Source organism: Nyctereutes procyonoides, unplaced genomic scaffold, assembly GCF_905146905.1.
Source record: "Nyctereutes procyonoides isolate TBG_1078 unplaced genomic scaffold, NYPRO_anot_genome, whole genome shotgun sequence".
Taxonomy (NCBI): Eukaryota; Metazoa; Chordata; class Mammalia; order Carnivora; family Canidae; genus Nyctereutes; species Nyctereutes procyonoides.
The window spans coordinates 9,560,414-9,579,485 of record NW_026575052.1 but is presented as its reverse complement, the minus strand read 5'-3'; the positions used below and the strand labels follow the sequence as shown (position 1 = coordinate 9,579,485).

The following is a 19,072-nucleotide window of genomic DNA, read 5'->3' as shown; positions in this document are numbered from 1 at the left end:
ATGCAGGCGTTGTCAGACCCCACTCATCTCTGGCTTTCTCCCCTATTTCCTCCCAAACCCACCTCAATGCTACAGCCCCACCAATATTTCAGTTCTTCTGACCCTGACACACCAAACACACTCCCATCCCTAAGCCTGGCACATTCAGAACTCCGGGAGGACTGTTTTGGTCCTCTGGATGCCCAGGGCTGGAACTGCTGGGCATGTAGTAGGTGCTCAATAAACATATGTCGAATGAATGTTCCTTCATCTCTTATGTGAACACTCCCTTCCTGCCCCCAATTCCCACCCTGCACTTCTGCCCAAAGTTTAAACTTCGTTTCTTCAGAGCAGATGACACCTCCACTGGTGCAGGTCCCCTCAGATGTGTCCTTAAGGTATCCTCATTTCTTTCTGACCCTCATCCCAGTTATGATAATACAGAATTGATTGTGTCCAAATTTGCTTAGGTTTCCTCTTGCCCTTAGACTGCATCTCAAGCTTGCTGGGACTAGTCTGTCTTGTTTATCACTTGAACACTCAAAACGCATTTGTTTAATGAAAGAAAAAAAAAACACCCCTTCCTACCATAGTCTCAGCAGCAGCAGTTAGAAGCCAGATGAGTGGTGATCCAGGCCGGGATGGAAAAAAAGTTCTCCCAGGAAAGTCTGGAGATGTCACGGAACACCCCAAGCAACAGCGCCCTACTGTGTACACGGCACTGATCACTTTTCACGCCTCCCCTGGGGGTCCCTAAGCACCTCTCCCACTGAAAAGGATCATTTTGTGTTCATGAAGCTCCCTAGTTCAGGACTCTTCCCAGGTCTGCTGGGGGCACGCTTGGAAGGTCCTTCCAGGGAAACACAGATATGCGCCCGGCCGTGGGGGGGGGGGCACAATTCTGTTTGCTTCCTTTCACGGAAGATGACCCCTCCAAGCCCAATCTCACTGGGGAGGTAGTAACCTGACCTTGAATAAATAACGGGCACCCACGCACCGGGATCGGTATTTCGCAAAGTCTGGTGCATTAAGAGTCTCCCAAACCCTCACTACTCAGAAAGCAGTCCCAGGGGCAGCCCGGCCGGTTGCACTCGGAGCTTATTAGAAATACAAACCCTCCTTGCAACAAGCAAAATAGACGGAACCAGAGGGCCTGGAGACACGTGTCCACAGGCCGTGTGCGCGGAGGAGCGAGCGCCGGTGCAGCAGAGCTGGATTTAAGGACCGCGCACGAAACCTGACCCGAGGGCACCGAGCAGCCGGCGCCCGGGCGCAGGACGGAGCTAGGTCCGCCGCTCCAGCTGCGACGGCGCAAAGACGCGGGAGCCAGGACTCGTGCCGGGGCGCTGGGGGCCCCTCGGGCGCCAGGCTCCGGTGTCGCGGCCCGCGGCGCCCCGTTGCCCAGCCTCCCTTCGGCAGCACGGCGGAGGCGGAGGCGGAGGCGGAGGGCCCCCTCTCGCGGCCTCGTCCCCCTCGGGAGGCCGGCCCCGCGGCGCGGGCAAACTTTGCCCGGGCGAGTCCTTGAGGTCTATATTTAGCGGCGTCACCCCTCCCCCTGCGGCCGCGAGGCGGGCGGGCCGCGGGGGGTGTGGGAGGGCCCGGCCCCCGCCCCGGGCGTGTGCGTCCTGCGGGTTTGGGGCCGCGCGGTCGCGCGCCCGCCGCCCTTGCGCTCCCGCGGCCCCGGGCCCCTCGGCCGGCCGGGCGTCGTGCGCCAGCATGGGCCAGGAAGAGGAGCTGCTGCGGATCGCCAGGAAGCTGGAGAAGATGGTGGCCAGGAAGAACTCGGTGAGGCTGCGGCGCTGGGGCCCCCGCCCCCGCCCCCGCCCCCGGGAGGCGCGGCGCGTGCGAGCCGGAGTCCCGGGGGCGCGTGCTGGCCCGGCGCCCGGCAGGCGCGTGCGGGGCGCCGGGGCCCGAGGGCGGCGCGGCTGGCGCAGGGCTCAGCGCCCCGGGGGCACTGCCGGGAGCCCCGGGGGGGCGTGTGCATGGCCCCGGGCGCCGGCCCCGTCGTGCGGGCCCCCCAGACGGCGCTGGTGCACGCCCCTCTGGAAAAGAGGGGTCCAGGGGCCCCGGGCAGCTTATGCAGGGCCCTGCGAAGCGAGCGAAGAGCCGGGGGACCTGCGAAAGGACTTTGGAAGCCCCAGCACTCGAGGCGTGTGCAAAGTACCGGGAGTGGCGGCGACAGCGGGGCGGGGAGGGGGGACGGCGGAGGGCGGGGGGGGGGGCATGGGTTACAAAACCCCGGGTGGCCCGAGAAGGGGCAAACAAACTTGAGCCGATGCGGGGTGCCGAGCCGCCTCTGTGCCTCTCACCCCACTAGTGGATCTGGGTCAGAGCCCCCCTTGTGACCGCGGGTCCCACAGCCTCCCAGCCTGCGGGCGCCAGGAGCGGCTCTGCTCGCGGCTTTCCCTTAACTTGGCCGCGGGGCGGGGCCCCGCGGGCGGGCGGGGGCCGAACAGGTGCGGGGCAGCCGCAGCGCCCTCGGGGCCGCGGGGCGGGAGGGGCTGCGGGCCTGGGCTGCGGGGGCCGCGGGAGGAGGAGCCCGACTCGGGGGGAACCCAGACCCACGGCCCTACCTGCCGGGCCCTGGACTTGAAGTTAATGTTTGATCTTCACCGTGATCTTTGCCTCTAGCGGGCGGGCGGCCACGGAGTTGCCTGGCCAGAGCCAACTTGGCCTTGGGTCTGGGAGGGCCTGGGCACACCCGGGCAGGGAAGAGAGGAGAGCGTCGCCCTCGGGACTGCTCCCCCACCTCACCCTGGACCAGGGCCCTTCTAGTCCCACCATCCGTAGCCTCCGGCTGGAACAGGACCCGTCTTTCCAGCCCATTCTGCAAAAGAGATGGACCGTAAGGGAGGTTTTAGACCAGGTTAGCACCAAGAATCACTAGAGCCCTGGAGTGTCCAGCAGCCCTAGAACAGACACAGAGTTGAGGTCCATATAAAGGCCAGAGTCTACCAGCTTCTTCACCGTAAGAAGGAGAGGAGATTACCTCCTGGGAAGGAGTGTCTCTGCTTGGAGTGGTGAGGGTGGAAGAGATGGGAAGCCCTGGGGAGGACTTGCACGGGTGCTTTCCGAGAGCTACAGAATGACACTTGGCTTTTGCACAGCCAGGGGGGACAGAGAAACCTGCGGGATGCTGGGAGCCCATCACCCTGACACACCCAGCCTCCACCCACCCCACATTCCCAGATCCTCCAAAACCAGTGAAACTGAGCCTGGAGTCAGTGGGCACTTTCCCAACGAGGAGTCATAGAGCTCAGCCCAGGTCTTCGGAGCTAAATTCCACATCACAGCCCTGTGCCTTGCTGACCCCAGGCTTGGGTCAGGAGATTCTAGGCTAAGAGGTGGGGGGTGAGGGGGTGCTGGGACACCTGAGGAAAGGCGGCTTGGGGGATTTAGAGCTCCGACTGAAGAGGAGGAGACCTGCCCTACCCTCCCCGCCTCACGCCTTTTATGGCCCTACGCTCCCCAGTCTGCTTTCCCTTTCTGGGCCTCGATTTCTTCTTCTGTGAAATGGGAAGAGGAAACTGTATGTCTTGGGAATGGATTCCTGTCGAACTACCCAGAAGTCTCTCCAGGAAAGAGGCAGGTCTGGCTGCAGGGTCTCTGTAGCACAGAGCTCCTCTGCAGCCACGTCTGCGCCTGGGCTCTTGGCAGCATCTGGGTGGGCACAGAGCTCTGGGCCTGTGGCCGAGAGAGGTGGGGCCTGCTCTGGGAGCAAACATGGGCCCGCCCAGCAGTGGTTAGGGAGAGGAGGACACACTTCCTGTAATAAGTCGGATCCTCCACGTTGCAGCTCAAGCCTGGGATTCGCTGCCAATTGCTGAAGTCCCAGCAACTTGCTCAGGGCTTTTGTCAGATGCTGTGAGTGTACAACTGAAGCAGCTTCAGACATACAGCCAAACACCAACAGTCACAGCTACACACATAATTACACACAACAAACACGGCTAGGCACACACAGCCACGCACAGCAATAGCCAGACAAGCATCTATACACAGAACTGGATGTGAGACATGGCCACTGGTGCTAATGTGACAGGCGCACTGACCATTATACTTCCAGGAAGACACACACGTGAGTGCACAGCACAGCCACCCCCATACATGCAAAGCTACAGATTTAGCAAACAGCCGTACTTACACATTCAAGGATTTTAACACGGGCGTCATCGCACAGAGACGGACACACTGCTTGGAGCTGCATATACACAGCGCCACACGTGGACCACAGGTGCTGCTGGCTGCACATCCCATCCCTGTATACAGGTAGACACACCTGGCAACTCTTGCACCTGGCTTTGTGAGCCCAGCTCCAACCCGGCTCATGGCTGTTCTTTTCCAACATGACCCAGTTGTACAGTGTGACATACAGAGACACACACCCAGTGGTGAGCTGCAACCAGCATAATATCCATTGTTGATTTTTCAGGAATTTTGCAAGCTGGTTGTTAAATACAGCCATTATGGTATTTTCTTAATTGACTCTAGTTGACAGCCAATGTTACATTAGTTTCAGGTGTACAACATAGTGATTCACCAAATCTCTATATTATGCAGTGCTCACCACAAGTGTGACTACCACCTGTCACCATACGATGCTGACTACATTCCCTATGTAGAGCCATTTATTTTAAAAATTAAATGATATACTTACAATTAAATAAATTATATATATTTAAGATATTTATTTGACAGAGTGAGAGAGAGAGCGATCACAAGCAGGGAGAGCTGCAGGAAGAGGAAGAGAGACGCAGGCTCTCCGCTGAGCAAGGAGCCCGGTGCGGGACCCCAGGACCCTGGGATCATGACTGAGCCGAAGGCAGACGCTTAACTGACTGAGCCACCCAGGCACCCCTGAATAGTTATTTTATTTTATTTTATTTTATTTTATTTTATTTTATTTATTATTTTATTTTATTTCTATGAATAGTTTATTTTAAAAACAAAGGTACTGGGCGTCTGGGTGGCTCAGTTGGTAGAGTGTCAGACTCTTGGTTTCTGCTCAGGTCATGATCTCAGGGTCGTGAGATAGAGCCCCACATCAGGCTCCACTCAGCTTGGAGTCTGCTTGAGATTCTCTCCTCCCTCTGCCCCTCTCCATGCTCCTGCACACATGCCTGCACGTGCACTCTCTCTCTCTCAAATATAAAATAAAATCTTAAAAAAAACCAAAGGTAATAAACACTCCAAAGTCATCACTGCTAGTTGTTTTACTACATTTCACTACCATCTATGGTCTAGAGCTGATTTACTTCTATTACATCAATAGGGTGGAGATAGGGTTTAATGGTGTGGTACTGTACATCTCTCCCCAGTACCTCCTTTAATTCAGTGACATGTTGGTAGCCAGAAATTGGCCATGGGAGGATTGTTTACACTACAGATACTGACAAACATTACAAACCAGGCGGCTTTTCTTTTCTTTTTTTTTTTTTTTAAGATTTTATTTATTTATTCATGAGAGACCCAGAGAGAGAGAGAGGCAGAGACACAGGCAGAGGGAGAAGCAGGCCCCATGCAGGGAGCCTGACGCGGGACTCCATCCTGGGTCCCCAGGATCACCCGCTGGGTTGAAGGCAGACGCTAAACCACTGAGCCACCTAGGGATCCCAAGGCGGCTTTTTTGTTTGAGAACTGGGTGTTAAACATTGAGCAACACGCCACTGCTCTGACTCATGCTGCTACTCCGTGGTTGCACGTGTCTAAATAGCTGTATGTCCATACCTACACAGTTTGTATAGTGGTTAGAGCCATAGGGCCTGAGCTCAAATCCTAGCTCCATGCCTCGTAACTCTGGGCAAATTATTTAACCTCCTTATTTCTTGGGTTGCCGGTCTGTGAAAATGGGCTAATAACTCGGTATGGATGGGAGTAGTAATAGCATCTACCTCGCAGGGCAGGGCCAGTGTGAGAATGAGAGCAACTAATGCAGGTGAAATACTTAGAACAGGGCCCACCCAGCATGGAGTGAGCCTTGAATCTAGTGGGGCATGTAGAGTTGTGTGTCCACAGGTGTGTGTGTAGGCACACACATCCACAGGTCATGCCTCCGAAAACACACTGCAAACCCAAGTTCCCAGGGAGGCTGAGGGCTTGCGGAGGGCAGCCCTTGGGATGTGGTCCTGGCACAGAAGACTGGCGGGGCAGGGAGCTGGCAGCTGGAACCACACAATGAGACCAGGGCAAGGGGCATGCCGGACACAGTCAGCTGGTGCTCCCCAGGGAACTGGTCTCAGGACATGAGGCAGGGCTGGCCTCTAGAAAGTGGGTGGAGGAAGGAGAAGGCTGAAATGGGGTAGGGGTTGCTCAGGGCCTGGCAACCAGCAGATTTGCAGATCTGAGGTTCTTTTCTTCCCCTCCCACTCTCCCTTCCCATCTCTGCTTTCTGCTTGAGTCACTTACTCAGGGAGCACTGAGCTGTGTGCTGAACCCTGAGGTTTCAGAGAGTAAAACAGCCCTCTTTACTCAAAAGAAATGAAAGTATGTGTCTGCACAAGGACTTGTGCGTAAATGTTCCTAGCAGGTTCATTTGTGGTAGGCCCAACTGGGAACTACCCCAGAGCCCTACTGGCAGGTGAATGCAGTATATCACTATAATGGAAAACAACTCGGTAATAAAAAGAATTGTAAGTAAGTAAATAAAATAATAAATAGAATTATTGATCTACTCATCAACATAGATGAATCTCAATTATGCAGAGTGAAGGAAGCCAGATGAGAAAGGCCATCACAGTACTGTTTAAATAAAATCCTTTAAGGGACACCTAGGTGGCTCAGTTAGTTAAGCATCTTCCTTCGGCTCAGGTTGTGATCTCAGGGTCCTGGATTTGAGCCCCACATCAGGCTTCCTGCTCAGGGGGGAGCCTGCTTCTCCTCCTTCTCCCTCTGTCAAAGAAATAAAATCTTTTTTAAAAAATCCTTTAAAACGCAAGTGCATCTACAATGACAACTGAATAGGGTGGCCTGGGCCTGGGGTTCAGGTGCAGGGAGGGAGGGGTTACAAGGTGGCACAAGGAAACTTTCGGGGATGACAACTATGTTCTTTCCTTGATTGTGATGATGGTTTCATGGGTGTATACAAACCTCAAACGTGCAGTCTATTGCATGTCAGTTATATCTCAATAAAGCTATTTTTATCTCAATAAAGCTATTTTTTTTTAAAAAGGCACGATCCTCACAGTTGGGAAGCAGATACAGACACAAAAGCAATATCCAGAAACCATGAAGTAATTAATTTTAGAGAGAAGAGATGGGGAGGAGGGACAGTAGAAGGGACAGCAGAACCGTGGCCGGGTCAGGATGGGTGGTTAGAGCTGGGTGCCGACTCAGGGGGGTGTGAGGCCAGCTGGGTGGTGGGAGATGAAGTTAGGGAGCTGGTCTGGGGGCAGAACCTTTCCCCTCTCTCTCTCCCTCTTTCTGTCCCTTTCCTGTCCTTCGGCCACTTGTCTACCTGTATCCCGTAGCTGAGCAGTCTCCCCTTACCTCCTGTACCCGTCTTTCCCGCCAACACCACCCAGTGTAGGAAGGGGCCTGGGACAGAGTCTATGGCCTCCATCCTCACCTTGTGGCCTCCCACAGGAAGGGGCCCTTGGCCTGCTGAAGAAGCTGAACAGCTGTCAGATGTCCATCCAGCTACTCCAGGTGGGGCAGGAGTGGGGACCCTCGGGGGGCTGTGCCTGGGGGTTGGGGAAGAAGAAGACCTGGGGTGGGGGAGACCCCCAAGGGTGGGGTCTAAGGTTTCTGAGGGGAGGGCCTGGGCGCAGGAGGTCTAACGCTCTGAGGGTGGAGACCGAGGCCCTTAGATTGGGAATGCCCGTGAGAAGGACTGATTTGCTTTCCTTGATACCCCAGTCCCTCAGCCCTGGGCCTATGGGATCCAAGAGGCCGGTGATCCAGGGAGAAGGAAAAGTCGCCCACTTTCAGACCCTCCCTGTGTTGCCCACACTGCCCAAGCATTCCCCAAAGTTCTTGGCCCTGAGAAAATCAGCACAGACCCAAGCTGTAGTAGCCAGAGCTGTGTCTTAAGTTGAAACTTGAACTCAGAGACACCAGGAGGTGGAATTGGGGAGGGGCCCTCAGCAGCAGCCAAATCCACCACGGCCTCATCTTCTCCCCCACGCTGGGTGGTCCACCAGTGCTGGGACCGGGCAGGTCAGAGCCTTAGGTACGGGACCGGGGTTGTTACATCAGCCGGGGCTCAGGGGAGGCTGGGGTTCTGGAGAGGCCGGGGCAGGCCTTGCCAATTAGGGCGGCCAGTCCTGCGTGTCCCTTCTAAAACCAGCCCCTGACCCTCTCGCTTTGCAGACAACCAGGATCGGAGTCGCCGTCAATGGGGTCCGCAAGCACTGCTCAGACAAGGAGGTGGTGTCTTTGGCCAAAGTCCTCATCAAAAACTGGAAGCGGCTGCTGGGTGAGAGTGGGGAAGGCCAACTTTGGCTGGGTTTTTCTCCCATCCTGGGTCTGGCTTATATAGCAGGCCCTCGGTGTGTGTTTGTTGAATGACTTGATAAATGACAGATGGCCTCTTAAGTGGGGAATGCCAGTGTTTGTCTACACAGTGCAACATTTGTAGACGTGAGTTTTTGGGTACGTGTGTCTATGTATTTCCATGTGCTCGTGTGTTCATATGCGTAGCACATGTCCATATACACACATTTGTATGAATATGGTATGTGGGCAGACGTCTTTCTCTCCCGCCATGTGAGCGTGGATTTGCACACATATGTGCATGTTGTGTATGCATCTGTATATAAATGTGTTTGTGTGTGTGTGTGCAGGTGTGTTGGGGGGTGTGTGCATCTGTCACTTTGTGCCCTTTGCTTCTCCCTCCCCAAAGCCATGGTTGGTTCTGTTGAGACAGAGCTGAGTTTGGGAACAATGCCATGCTTTCATTTTCAGACTCCCCCGGGCCCCCCAAGGGAGAAAAAGGAGAGGAGAGAGACAAAGCAAAGAAGGAAAAAGGGCTCGACTGTTCCAACTGGAAGCCAGAGACAGGCCTTTCTCCACCAAGGAAGAAACGAGCCGAAGAGCCCAAAGACAGGTATTTTTTTGCTGGGATGAAGAGAAGGGGGCCAACACTTGTCATGTCCTCTGCAAGTGTCCCTGTTTATATAACTGGAATTAATCCTCATGTCCTGGGAGGAGGGACTGCTCTCATCTCCTACGTGTGGGGCTCCCTCTGGGGTCTTCTTGGGCTTTATCAGACAGACCCATAAAACCCAGATAGGCCATCCCCAGGACTGCCTTCGCCGGGAAGGATGCCGGGGCAGGAGGCGCAGCATGCCAGCAGGGCAGGCCCAGGCGTCTCTCATCTGCTCGGGGACCACACAGCCTCCAGAGCTACTCTCAGGCCCACCCAGGTGCAGGTAATGAGGCCACAGTGGAGGGGGGATCCCCTTAACTTAGAAGTCAAAGCTGCCAGGATCCCAGCAGGATTCACTGTACTCAGGGCAGCCCCCAAAAGTTATGTTTTTCCACTAATTATTTATATTTCATTCAGAGCCCTTCCTGTCTAGACATAATTTACCAATCAGGGCTCATTTGCCATAAGCAACGTTGCCTGGTAACGCAGCTGACATCGCACCCTTGTCAGGGTTCCAGGTAAATGGGGCTAGGAACTAACTTAACAGAAAGTAAAGTGTTTTGTTGGCTCTCTATTCAACATTTCCATTTAGTGAGGAGGAAGCCGAAGTTTGGGGAACAGGGACTTTCCCAAGAACACACAGCTATTATGTGGCCGAGTGGGATCCCATCTTTGTCAGACCCCCAGACCTCTGCTGAGAAGAATAGAATAGTTGTTTGTCTCAACTCTATGCCCATCCCCCCTTGGCCACCTAGCCAGGGTCTCCCAAACTGCATGACTTCAGATAGACCCAAAAGCCTTATATCCATGATAGTAGATAAAAGCCTTCATTGATGTATAAATCAATCTTACCTGTTCCCTATGTGACTAGAGCACTTAATTCCTCAAGTGGGTGGGAAGGGTCTGCAAGGACAACTGTTCACCTAATGGATAAGAAGGCAGTATTAGATAATACTGAATAGTATTTGATGGCAGATAATAGGTATTATATGGATAATGTCATCTGTGATATATCGACTTTTTAAAAAGATTTTATTTATTTATTCATGAGAGACACACAGAGACAAAGACATAAGCAAAGGGAGAAGCAGGCTCCCTCTGGGGAGCCCAGTGTGGGACTCGATCCCAGGACCTTGGGATCACCACCAAAGCCGAAGGCAGATGCTCAACCACTGAGCCACCCAGGCATCCCAATATGTCAATATTTTTAATGAACATACTTTTTGACCTAGTATAGTCACTATAAAGAATTCATTTTAGGGTGGTCTGGATAGTTCAGTTGATCAACTCAGGTCATGGTCTCAGGGTCCTGGGATCGAGTCCCGCATCAGACTCCCTGCTCAGCAGGGAATCTGCTTCTCCCTTTACCTCTCCCCCGCTGCTTGTGCTCTCTCTCACGCTTGCTCGCTGTCAATCTCTCTCTTTCTGAAATAAATTTTTAAAAAATCTTTTAAAAAAAGAGTTCATTTTAAGGAATTAACCAGGTTAGAGGCACCCGCTGGCTCAGTTGGAAGAGCATGCAACTCTTGATCTTAGAGTTGTGAGTTCAAAAAAGGAATTAGCCAGATTAAAGCATAGACTAAATGTTGTATTTGTAACATTTTTCTGCTGGCATTTCTGAAACATTTTTAATCTCTGAACTCTTTTTAAATGAAGGTTTATTATAATCCTATACAACAAATATTTTGCAGAAAACGCTTTAGGGAATGATGCTGTAGAAGGAAAGATCTTACCCAGGAAGGAGATATATCTCCATCACGCTACTCCCACTTTGGTCTGTGCAAATAGCTGTGGGAAAAGGATCCTAAATATCCTTCCATGCACAGAATAGTCCTATGCATTGAAAAATCACTTATTATGTTTAAAAAGCCGATAGGGCCTCCATGGAGAGGCAGTGCTAGGTAGAAAAAAATCTAAAGACGTGAGAAAATGTTCACTAAGTATTAAGAAAAGCTGTGTGTGTATGATAGAGTATATACAGTATGATCCCAGTTTTATAAAAATTAAGTAAGTGAAGGGCACCTGGGTGGCTCAGTCAGTAGAGCATGTGACTCTTGATCTTCGGGTGGTTAGTTCAAGCCCCACCTTGGGTGTAAGGTTTACAAAAAAAAAAAAAAAAGTTAAATGAGTTTTATGTGTATGTATAGGAAAAAAGATGAGAAGGATATATACCAGGATGGTGATAGTGATTATATCTGGGTGGTAGGATTGAGAAGTTTTTTTCCTTCTTCTTTTTGCAAATTTCTCTCTTATTTTTTCCAATAAATATGTGCTAATTTTTATTAAGTGTTCCTTTTTTTAAGATTTTATTTATTTATTCATAGACACACACACACACACACACACACACACACAGAGGCAGAAACATAGGCAGAGGGAGAAGCGGGCTCCATGCAGGGCGCCTGACATGGTACTCCATCCTGGGTCTCCAGGATCACACCCTGGGCTAAAGGCAGCGCTAAACCGCTGCGCCACTGGGGCTGCCCTGTGCTAATTTTTTTTTCAAGATTTATTTATTTATTTATGATAGAGAGAGAGAGAGAGAGGCAGAGACACAGGAGGAGGGAGAAGCAGGCTTCTCGCAGGGAGCCCAATGTGGAACTTGATCCCCTGACCCCAGGATCACACCCTGAGCCAAAGGCAGATGCCTAACCACTGAGCCATCCAGGTGTTCCATGAAACTGTTTTAAATAAAAATATATCTGTGATTATAATTAGGAAGAGCTTCATATTCTGTCTTGTATGATAAAATTTTAAAGTCTGTAGTTTTGGGTTTCTTTTCACAATGATCATTGCTTTTGAAATCAGAACAGATAGGGTTGCCTGGGTGGCTCAGTGGTTGAGTGTCTCCCTTTGGCTCCCAGTGTGATCCTAGGGTCCCGGATGGAGTCCTGCATCAGGCTCTCTATGAGGAGCCTGCCTCTCCCTCTGTCTATGTCTGTGTTTCTCATGAATAAATAAATAAATCTTAAAAAAATAAATCAGAACAAATGATATTTTAAAAATAAACAAGTAAAACGATAAAAATCAGTTGTAGAAATAATGGAAAATACAGAGAAAAAGGGAGAAAAATCACCCACATTCTCACCACCCAAAGACAATCACTCAATATTTTGGTATATGGTCTTTCTTTCTATTTTCTTTGGCTGACTTTCTATACAGTCATCACCAATTTTATAGTCTTCCTAAAATGGAATACTTGTCAAATGGTTCTGTAATCTTTTTGTTGTTGTTCTGTTCCTTTCATTGTGCTCACTTTGCAATTTTATTCTACTTGGAGAAATCCTGACATCTAACTTTTCATATGGCATGTTTTAATTTTGCAAAGGGGATAGAAGTTTGGCTGGCAGGGAGTTAATGTTTCCTGAATATGACTAGGCCAGCTCTATTAGTGCTTCCCCTGTGTTCATGCTCTGGCTGGTTTGGCCACATCTGGAGCAGGTCTGAGCACCTTGACCAATGAAGAACCAGGATGGAGAGGGTCTTATGAGATAAAATTGAAAAGACTAGAGGGTGGATCATTGGGAGAGGATACCAAATGGGATAAATGGGATATGGGACTACCCAGCCTTTAGAATAGGGAGTATAGGCATCTGGGTAAAGGCAACAGCCTGAACACATACATTTCCTTTTGCTTCATCTCTGAATCCCACTAAAGAATAATTAAAGGGATTTTTTTAAAGGCCTCTAAGGATGACATGTATGGGAGATGAGACAATTGGAGAGAAGAAAGCCAAGTTCTGGACTGAACTTGGTCACTTATTAACAACCTTAGCCTCTGAGACTCAGTATTGTGGCCTGAAAAACGGGCATCATTTTCTCAGTTTTTTTTCCTCTTAAAAATAAAATGTTTTATTTGTAATATATCCTAATTATATTTATTGTTTTAATTTAACTATTTTGTATTATATTTATTTTATTATACAGGTAATTACTTGCTCATTGTAGAAAGGGTTTTTTTTTAAGATTTTATTTATTTATTCATGAGAGACACAGAGAGAGGCAGAGGGAGAAGCAGGCTCCTCGGAGGGAGCCCAATACAGGACTCCATTCTGGACTCTGGGATCAATCCCTGAGTTGAAGGCAGACGCTCAACGGCTGAGCCACCCAGGTGTCCCTGTAGAAAGTTCTTTTTTTTTTTTTAAGATTTTATTTATTTATTCGAGAAATAGAGAGAGAGAGAGGCAGAGACACAGGCAGAGGGAGAAGCAGGCTCCATGCAGGAAGCCTGATGTGGGACTCAATCCCAGGTCTCCAGGATCACGCCCTGGGCTGAAGGTGGCGCTAAACTGCTGGGCAACCGGGGCTGCCCCCCCTCCCCCTCCCCCGCTAGAAAGTTTTAAAAATAGGAACGCCTGAGTGGCTCAGTGGTTGAGCATCTGCCTTTGGCTCTGAGTGTGATCCTGAGGTTCAGGATCAAGTCCTGTATGGGGCTCCCCACAGGGAGCCTGTTTCTTCCTCTGCCTATGTCTCTGCCTCTCTCTTTGTGTTTCTCATGAATAAATAAAATCTTTTAAAAAAGAAAGTTTTAAAAATACAAATAAAATTTAAAATCCATTGTCCAGAGACAAGCATATATAATCATGTAGAAGAATCCCGTGTTTAAATATATATAACAAAAAATAAATAATTATATATATGTATATATATATATATCTCGTTTATGGGTGCCTGGGTGGCTCAGTTGGTTAAGCATACAACTCGTTTTTTTTTTTTTTTTAATTTTTATTTATGATAGTCACACAGAGAGAGAGAGAGGCAGAGACATAGGCAGAGGGAGAAGCAGGCTCCATGCACTGGGAGCCCGACGTGGGATTCGATCCCGGGTCTCCAAGATCACGCCCTGGGCCAAAGGCAGGCACTAAACCACTACGCCACCCAGGGATCCCCTCGGTTTTGGCTCAGAGCATGATCTCAGGGTTTTGAGATGGAGCCTGGAGTCAGCTCTATGCTCAGCGCAGAGTCTGCTTGAGATTCTCTCTCTCCCTCTCCCTCTGCTCCTCCCCACTGTGCCCCCCCAACACTCATACTCTCTAAATATATATATACATACATACATACTAAATATATATTTATCATTTATAATGATCATTTATAATTATATATATCTTTCCAGACTTTTTTGCATGCATCACACTACCCATAAAATACTTATTGTGTCCATAACATGGAATTAGACTCTCTATATTATTTTATAACTTTTCTGCATGCATATATTTATATCAACAGTAAGGCATGTTTACTGTAAAAAGTTTAGAAACTCAAACACAGGGGATCCCTGGATGGCTCAGCGGTTTGGCGCCTGCCTTTGGCCCAGGGTGTGATCCTGGAGTCCCGGGATCGAGTCCCACATGAGGCTCCCGGTGCATGGAGCCTGCTTTCCCTCTGCCTGTATCTCTGCCTCTCTCTCTCTCTCTGTCTCTCATGAATAAATAAATAAAATCTTAAAAAAAAAAGAAAGAAACTCAAACACAAAAGGAAATAACCACTGTTAATATTTTGATGTGTACCTTTCTTGTCTTTTTTTTTTTTTAAGACAGGTCTGACGGGTAGGGGGAGAGAGAATCTTAAACAGGCTCCGCACCCAGCAAGGAGCCCGACCAAGGGCTCAATTTCATGACCTTGAGATCATGACCTGAGCCGAAATCAAGAGTTGGATCCTTAACTGCCTGAGCCACCCAGGTGCCCCTACATTTAACAACGTCTTGACCGTTCTCCTGGGACATTATATTGTTAATGCTAGTTTACTTTTCACTATGAAATGAAGCTCTCACTGAGACTAAGAAGAGAGTGAGGAGGTTGTCTCTCCACCTTGTAGGGAAAATTAAGTTGGCAGGGGTCTGATTTCAACTATATTGGTGAACTTTTCTTTAAAAAAAAAATATTTTATGTATTTATTCATGAGAGACACAGAGAGAGAAGCAGAGACAAGGACAGGGAGAAGCAGGCTCCCTGCAGGGAGCCCGATGCGGGACTCGGTCCCAGAACCCTGGGATCACGACCTGAGCCAAAGGGAGATGCTCAACCACTGAGCCACCCAGGTGCCCCCGGTGAACTACTACCATTATTTATTATATAAATACTAACCTTATTAGTGACATTTAAAATAAAAATAAGGGCCACCTGCCTGGTTCAGTTGGTGGAGCATGTGACTCTTGGTCTCGGGGTTTTGAGTTCAAGCCCCACGTTGGGTGTAGAGATTACTTAAAAATAAAATCTTAAAAAAATAAAAATGAAAAAAAAACTTTTGTCCACAGTGTGCCACTTCCAACGATGAAATAGCTTTTGGATGTGCTCTTCTCTCCCAGTCCTGATCTACTCATATACATAATTTTTCTATTCCTATAGGCAGAGGGTACAATTATGTCCCTGTTTATCTTCCTGTTGTATTCTAAGCATTTTTTTCTTGTTCCTAAATCCTTTTCATAATGATCATTTGCAATAACTGCAGAATCTTTCTAGTTTGCTCTAAAAAGGGAAGCAATGAAGAAGGGCCAGAAAATGATGAGTCTCAGTGGTTGAGGCTCATGTTTTCCCTTCTTTCTTCCATTGCAAGAATTCCAGCTTCCTGGGGCACCTGAGTGGCTCAGTCGGTTGAGCATCTGCCTTCAGCTCAGATTATGATAGGGGTCCCTGCTTAGTGGAGAATCATTTTCTCGATCTCCCTCTGCCCCTCCTGCCGCTCATGCACTCTCTCTCTCTCTCTCTCAAATAAATAAAATCTTAAAAAAAAAAAAAGAATTCCAGCTTCCCACTCTGGCCTGCACCTGTCCATCCCCATGGGGCATTCGGGGAGGAATCCTGCAGGGGAAGCCCCAGGATCCAGTGAGGGATTGGAGGGGCATGTGAAGATGCCCTCTCTCTTCCCCTCTCCCTCTTTGCTGCCTCCCTTCTGTGTTGAAGCTGGGGTGAAGATCTGGAGCCAAACGAGTCTGGTCCATGGGATAATCAGGGCCAGCCCCTGAAGCTGCCTCACCCACTGTCTCCCACGCCACCTGGAGGATGAGGTGGCAGCTGGAAATCCGTGCGGGAACATTGCACAATCCAGAAAACCAGAAATCAGGTGCCTAGCTAGGACTAGTTTTCCACAGAGCGTGGAAAACTTCTATGTTCTCAAAACTGCTGGAGGGACAGGAATGTCTTCTTCCCAGCCACCCCCAGGTGACTTTCTTCCCCTTTGACAGGGAAGGGAACCCATACTCAGAGAAGACCTGCCCCGGGGGCAGGACTGGGATTGCATCTCATGCCACTATCTCCCTTTCTAGAATACCTGTTATATATGCTTGTATGCCCAAGGGAAAGGAACTGGAAGGAATAACCTCAAACAACAGTTGCCACTGGGGAGCTTCGTTTACCCACTTTTTTAGTTTTTATATTTCTGTATTGTTGGGCTCTGCAGCGTTTGGCAACAAATATTTTTTTTAAGATTTTATTTATTTATTCATAGAGACACAGAGAGGCAGAGACACAGGCAGAGGGAGAAGCAGGCTCCATGCAGAGAGCCTGACCTGGGACTCGATCCAGGGTCTCCAGGATCACGCCCTGGGCTGTAGGCGGCGCTAAACCGCTGCACCACCGGGGCTGCCCGGCAACAAATATTTAAATGGCACCTACTTTGTGCAAGGCATTCTTGTATTTGCTTGGAATAAGCCAGTGAATATATTAGATTGGATTCTGCAGAAGCAGACCCTGAGACGCAGATTCAAGCGCAAGAAGTTTACCTGGGAAGCGATTTCAAGAAATGCAGAGAGAGGAGTGAGGGAGTAAGACGGGGAAGCGAAGGGAGCCAGCCCAGGGTGTGTTAGTGGGCTGCTGCTGCTGGGCAGCCAGGCTTCAGTCCTGCTGGGGAACTCTGGGTGACAGTGGAGGACACACCTCGGGTTCACCCCCAGGAGGGCTGAGGACACTGTGGTATTTATCCACCAATTCCTGTGTGTGGGTTGAAGGCCGCTCCCAGGGTCATTAGCTCCAGGGCCTTTCCAGCCCACCAGGCCTCTGGCACCGGCTGGCACGGAGGACTCCCTGGGGCACAGGCCAGGGGAGCTCCTCTCGTGGAGCCGATGGGTCCCAGTGCACTGGGGAGAGAGTGCCCAAGGGGATGTGGGCTCTGCAGCGACAGTGTCCGCCTGGTGAACAAGCCCCACCGCCGAGCTCTGTGCTTGCAGAATTTACAGTGGGAGCTGGTCAGACAAAACACATGATCGGTAAGGCAGTGATGTAGTATGTTGGAGGGGGTGCTGCACCGGGCTTACAAGGAAGCCTGGGCGGGGGCGGGGGCAGCAGTTAGCTGGCTCATCCCCTGGAACATGCAACTCTTGATCTCAGGGTCATGAGTCCAGTCCCACGTTGGGTGTAAAGATTACTTAAAAAAAAAAAAAAAGAAAGGAAGGAAGGAAGGCAAGAAGCTTGAGTGAATGAAATGGGGAGTGATGGTTACAATTTACAGACTGATTGGCTACCTGGGTGGCTCAATGGTTGAGCATCTGGCTTTGGTTCGGGTCGTGATCCTGGGGTCCTGTGATTGAGTCCCATATTGGGTTCCCATGGGGAGCCTGCTTCTCCCTCTGCTATGTCTCTGCCTCTCTCTCTGTGTCTCTCATGAATAAATAAATAAAATCTAAAAAAAAACCAACAATTTACAGACAGATTAATTTTATCATAAAAAGAATGTAGTGGGATCCCTGGGTGGCGCAGCGGTTTGGTGCCTGCCTTTGGCCCAGGGCACGATCCTGGAGACCCAGGATCGAATTCCACGTCTGGCTCCCGGTGCATGGAGCCTGCTTCTCCCTCTGCCTGTGTCTCTGCTTCCCTCTCTGCATCTCTCATGAATAAATAAATTCAAAATCGTTAAAAAAGAGAGAGAGAGAATGTAGCTACATGCATTTTGGAGAATAGAAACAAATTTTCACCTCTGATCCCATACCCTAATGTAACCATGGGTGTGTGTATTTCTTTCTTTCTTTCTTTCTTTCTTTCTTCTTTCTTTCTTTCTTTCTTTCTTTCTTTCTTTCTTTCTCTTTCTTTCTTTCTTTCTTTCTTTCTTCTTTCTTTCTTTCTTTCTTCTTTCTTTCTTTCTCTCTTTTTAAGATTTTTATTTTATTTTTTTAAGCAATCTCTACACCCAATAGAGGCTCCAACTTACAACCCGAGATCAAGAGTTGTATGCTATAGCCGCTAAACCGGCCAGGCTCCCCGGTTTTATTCTCTTTGCATCTTTTTTTCCCTCCTGGGCGTTGGTTTTCTTGTGTGACTTTAGAAACCGTATACATCTAATTTTGTGCCCTATTTCACTTGCCATTTTATCACGGCTCTAGTATCTCCAAGGCCTATGTGCTTCTCTCTGCTTCTCCTAAGTAAGGTGCCTGTAAGGGGAGGCTAAAACTGATCTCAAGCTCCTTGGCTCCTTGTGAGAATAGGCAGTCCCAGGAATGCCAATCTCTGTGGACTCCTGCTAGCAAAGGCCTGCCTGAGAGCAAGGAGGAGGGGAGCCTGCTGAGCATTAGATAAAATAGTTAGTAATACAAAGTAAAGGGGGCGGGGTGCCTGGCTGGCTCAGTCAGTAGAGCATGTAACTCTTGACCTGGGGGTTGCAAGTTCAAGTCCCAGTTTGGGTATAGAGGTTACTTAAAAATAAAAAAAAAATCTTTACAATAAAAGAAAATTAGTGGGACACCTAGGGGGCTGAGCAGCTGAGCATCCGCCTTCAGCTTTGGGCATGATCCTGAGGTTCAGGATCGAGTTTTGCATTGGGCTCCTTGCAGGGAGCCTGCTTCTCCTCTGCCTATGTCTTGGTCTCTCTCTCTCTCTCTCTCTCTCTCTCTCTCATGAATAAATAAATAAAATCTTTTTTTAAAAATTAGTAAAACATGGCATAGCTCATGTAATGTATATAGTATGTATTAGGCTTCCTTCCCTTGATTGCTTCATCTGATGGAGGGTACGTGCAGGTGACTAGCCCATGCTACCTGGAGCATCACCCACCTGCAGCTGTGGTCCAGGTGGGCTCCA

General features: G+C 49.5%; 1 protein-coding gene across 3 annotated transcripts in view; it reads left to right on the top strand.

The window, feature by feature from the left end:
• The first annotated feature begins 1,575 nt into the window (after positions 1-1,575).
• Positions 1,576-19,072, top strand: part of TCEA3 (transcription elongation factor A3) — a 40,978-nt gene continuing 23,481 nt past the window's right edge. The window contains exons 1-4 of one of the 3 annotated variants that reach the window (XM_055331254.1): positions 1,576-1,764; positions 7,561-7,623; positions 8,287-8,392; positions 8,881-9,022. In XM_055331254.1, coding sequence (XP_055187229.1) covers positions 1,696-1,764; positions 7,561-7,623; positions 8,287-8,392; positions 8,881-9,022 — 380 coding nt within the window. In that variant the 5' untranslated portion in view covers positions 1,576-1,695. Of the gene's footprint in view, positions 1,765-1,878; positions 2,129-7,560; positions 7,624-8,286; positions 8,393-8,880; positions 9,023-19,072 lie in introns of those variants that run through there. The other 2 variants (XM_055331255.1, XM_055331253.1) reach the window with 2 other exon arrangements.